The 3246-nt window shown below is 53.0% G+C and overlaps 1 protein-coding gene across 1 annotated transcript in view; it reads left to right on the forward strand.

Moving 5' to 3' along the window:
• Positions 1–3018, forward strand: part of LOC106456320 (E3 ubiquitin-protein ligase RNF123-like) — a 12214-nt gene extending 9196 nt beyond the window's left edge. Inside the window, exons 4-6 of the mRNA XM_013912876.1 lie at positions 432–515; positions 1600–1707; positions 1795–3018. Of these exons, the coding sequence (XP_013768330.1) occupies positions 432–515; positions 1600–1707; positions 1795–2013 (411 nt within the window). The 3' untranslated portion in view covers positions 2014–3018. The remainder of the gene's footprint in view (positions 1–431; positions 516–1599; positions 1708–1794) is intronic.
• The last annotated feature ends 228 nt before the right edge of the window (positions 3019–3246 follow it).

The following is a 3246-nucleotide window of genomic DNA, read 5'->3' on the forward strand; positions in this document are numbered from 1 at the left end:
TGATTTTGCCGATTTATAAACGCTGAAAACTAACTTAAAAAACAAAGACAAAGAAAAAGTGGTCGGAGCAGTCGTGACGGCAGCCGACCTCACTGGCGCCATCTTTTGGAAGTTCGAATAACGTGTCTGTGCGCATTAAAGCGAAGCACTCCGAGTCCTCTGGTCAAACACGGGCGCCTCGCTGAGCCTGAAGGTTTTTTTCTACTCTGCGATTGGCTCATCCTCCCCACACTAACGCTGTGCGACCTCTGACCCCTGTCTCATTTAAAAGCGCCTCTGAGTCTGTAACGTGTGCGTTTCCATCACGTAGCTGCTGCATGGTCAGACTCTAATGACGAGTTTTCATGGTCGCTGTGACAATCAGCCAATTAGATCGCTCGTGCCTCCAGTGTTTTTCTCAGCAGCGTGCTGACATGTGTCTCTCCTCTCAGATGGTGGTGGTGTCGGACGACGTCCATGAGTACGCCGTGGCGCTGAAGGATACGGAGGAGAAGATCGCCCGCTGCCCCGCCAGAGTGAGTGCCACCGCCGCCTCAGCTGGACATCAGGGCGAGTTTTAGAAGCAGTCCTTGGTCTGAGTGACCCTCATCACTCAGGTCACTCAGACCAAGGCTCAGATTGGTGAGGTGGGTGGGGTCAGCAGTGGGACCTGATTGGCTGATTGACCGAGTCAGAAAGCTTTAGACGGATTATCACTGCAGTGGGAGAGAGGAGCTCAGGAGGTTCATGGATGCTGGGAGACAGAGGCAGATGATTGGCTGTGGCGCCCCCTGTGGGAGAAAGACCTTTGTTGCAGGCTAACAAAAACGACTGCTTATCTTTGGATTCATGGTTTACAGAGCCTCTGATTTTCCTCGACAGCAGGTGTCCGTGTGTCTGCTCTCTGTCTGACATGAGATCACTTCTGATTGGATCACGTCCAACGACACGAACGATAGAACAAAAGAGCATCTCTCAGTGAAAGGGGGGATGGCTCGGTTAACGCGCCCCTCCACCCCTCACTGGGGCGACGCATTCCCACCAACAGGCCGTCATTTTCTGCCACGCTTCGTGTTTTCATGTCGTTCTCTCTGCAGGATTTCTTTATTGATGTTCGCTGTAGTTATTAAACTCAAATGTGTTGAAGTGAGACTCATGCTCAGGCTTTATTCAGGTCACAGGCCTCCTCTGGTTTCCCACTGAATCTAGAAACCCTCGTTTAAACGCCGCTGTTGGTCCGTCCTCATTAATAAATCTGACGCACTGCTCTTTGTTTGTCGGAGCTCTTCTCGAGGTAATTGGCCGCGCTGCTGTCAGCCCGTCGTGATGCAGAAGCTCCTCTCATTAGTGCCGCAGAAAAAACTCGCTCTCTGAAGGCAGACGGGAAGAGTCGGAGGAGCGCCCCCATCAGGAGCGATGCGATCGGCGAGGGCCTCAGTCAGGCCGTGTATGTCCTCGTTAACTGCAGGGAACCAGAAACCTGCAGCGTGCACATCATGTCAGATCAGAGGCACACGTACCTGCTCACATCACCTGGGAGCGTCTCCGCTCCTGCGGTCCAGGGAATAACGGAGTAACCGAACGCGGCACGGACGCTTAATGATCGCGTGTCTGTTTCAGAGGGCCGACATCCTGGAGGAGCTCCAGAAGAGCCAGAAGGTTTTTGCGGAGAAGCTGAACCACCTGAGCAGGAGGCTGGCCTGGATCAACGCCACCATCTACTCCAAGGTGAGCAGGCCGCTCCGCCCGCTGTGCGTCCGCATTAAATGGTGGATTTTGTGTTGTTTCTGAGCTGTGTGCTGCTGCTGTCTCCAGGAGAAGATGCTGGACATCTACTGGCTGCTGTGTGTCTGCATCCGCACCATCGAGCACGCCGACAACACCGGCTCTCTGTTCGCCTTCACATCAGAGTTCTACCTCAACGTCGCCATGAACGCGTACAGCGCCCTGAAGAACTACTTCAGCCCGGCTAACGGCATGGACGAGCTGCCCGGTAAGCACCGCGAACCATCAGCCCACCCAGCCTGCAGGTGATGTTTGACCTGAGGCAGGTCGTTGAACGGGCGGGGCGCGCTTCATCAGGGTTGTTATGGTTGGAAGATTTATTTTTTTGCATTAGTCTTTACTGTGAAGCCAAGCGAGCGTTCCCTTTTCCACCTCACCTGTCGAAGGTGTCTGCAGGTGCACCTGCGCGAGTCGTGGTCCAGCTGTGCTTCAGTGTTTGATCCTGTTTTAGGTTAACGCCGTTTCTGTGACGTCGGGTTTTTGTTTCCCGTGTTTGTGTGTTTAAACGATGCTTGCGCTGAAAGTCTCCCCACAGCATCGCACCTCCACAGCCTGCACCGCTCACACAGGCGGGCTGGTTGTGTTCTCCCCACCTCTGAGCCGACCACGTCGCAGCAGACGTAAGGAGACGTCCAGATTGGTCGGTTTGTTTTTTCTGTTCTTAGCTTCAGGAGTGAGACGGCGTGATCTGCTGCTGCTCTTCTGCGCACCTTGGTTATAACGAGTTGTTATTTTATTGGTTATCGATTAGCGGTTATTTCTTTTGACTTCCTGTCAGCTCGAAGCAGTCTGCCCTTCTCCTCTGACCTCAGCAGGGCGTTTCCTGAACTCTAGAGCAGGCGTGTCAACCGTACGAGATGATTTCATCTGTCAGTCGTTAACTGGCCGCCAGTATGTGGGAGCCGGACCTTCAGCCCTACTGGGAACCCATGCAGACAGGGCGGCGCAGTATTTTGATTTTGATGGGCACACCATGTGGTCATCTGTGAAAGAAGAGGGCAAAGCTTCTTTAGCAGCAGTACCTGCTCGGCACGGTTCACCACGGTTATCAGGGTTTCATCAGGTCGTAGTACCTGGTACCAGGTGATCCGAGCCGGTCCTGCAGCTCGCAGTCTGACGGCATCAGGGAAAAGCTTTCCCCTCACAGTCCTCGTGCAGATGAAATGTGCTTTGTGATGAGATGCTTCATCGATTCATTTGTTAGTACTTGAAGACACTTCCATCCTCGATAAAGCCGACTCCAGGTCACTGAGGTCATACGGTCTCATTTTAGCTGGTTTGACGTTTGCGTTACTTGATGAAGTGGACGGACTTTTACTATTATTTTATTAGTATTTGTAGTAATTAGCTCGACCCCGGATGATGCACGTGTATTTACGAGCCACTACGAGTTTTCGTGGACCTCCAATCTGTGGCTTGCAGACCCCTGGGGGTCCGTGAACCCCAGTTTGAGAGCCAATGGTCTAAATGAGCCTCACAGGC

Source organism: Pundamilia nyererei, unplaced genomic scaffold (genome assembly GCF_000239375.1).
Source record: "Pundamilia nyererei isolate P.nyererei 1_Seehausen unplaced genomic scaffold, PunNye1.0 scaffold00105, whole genome shotgun sequence".
NCBI lineage: Eukaryota > Metazoa > Chordata > Actinopteri > Cichliformes > Cichlidae > Pundamilia > Pundamilia nyererei.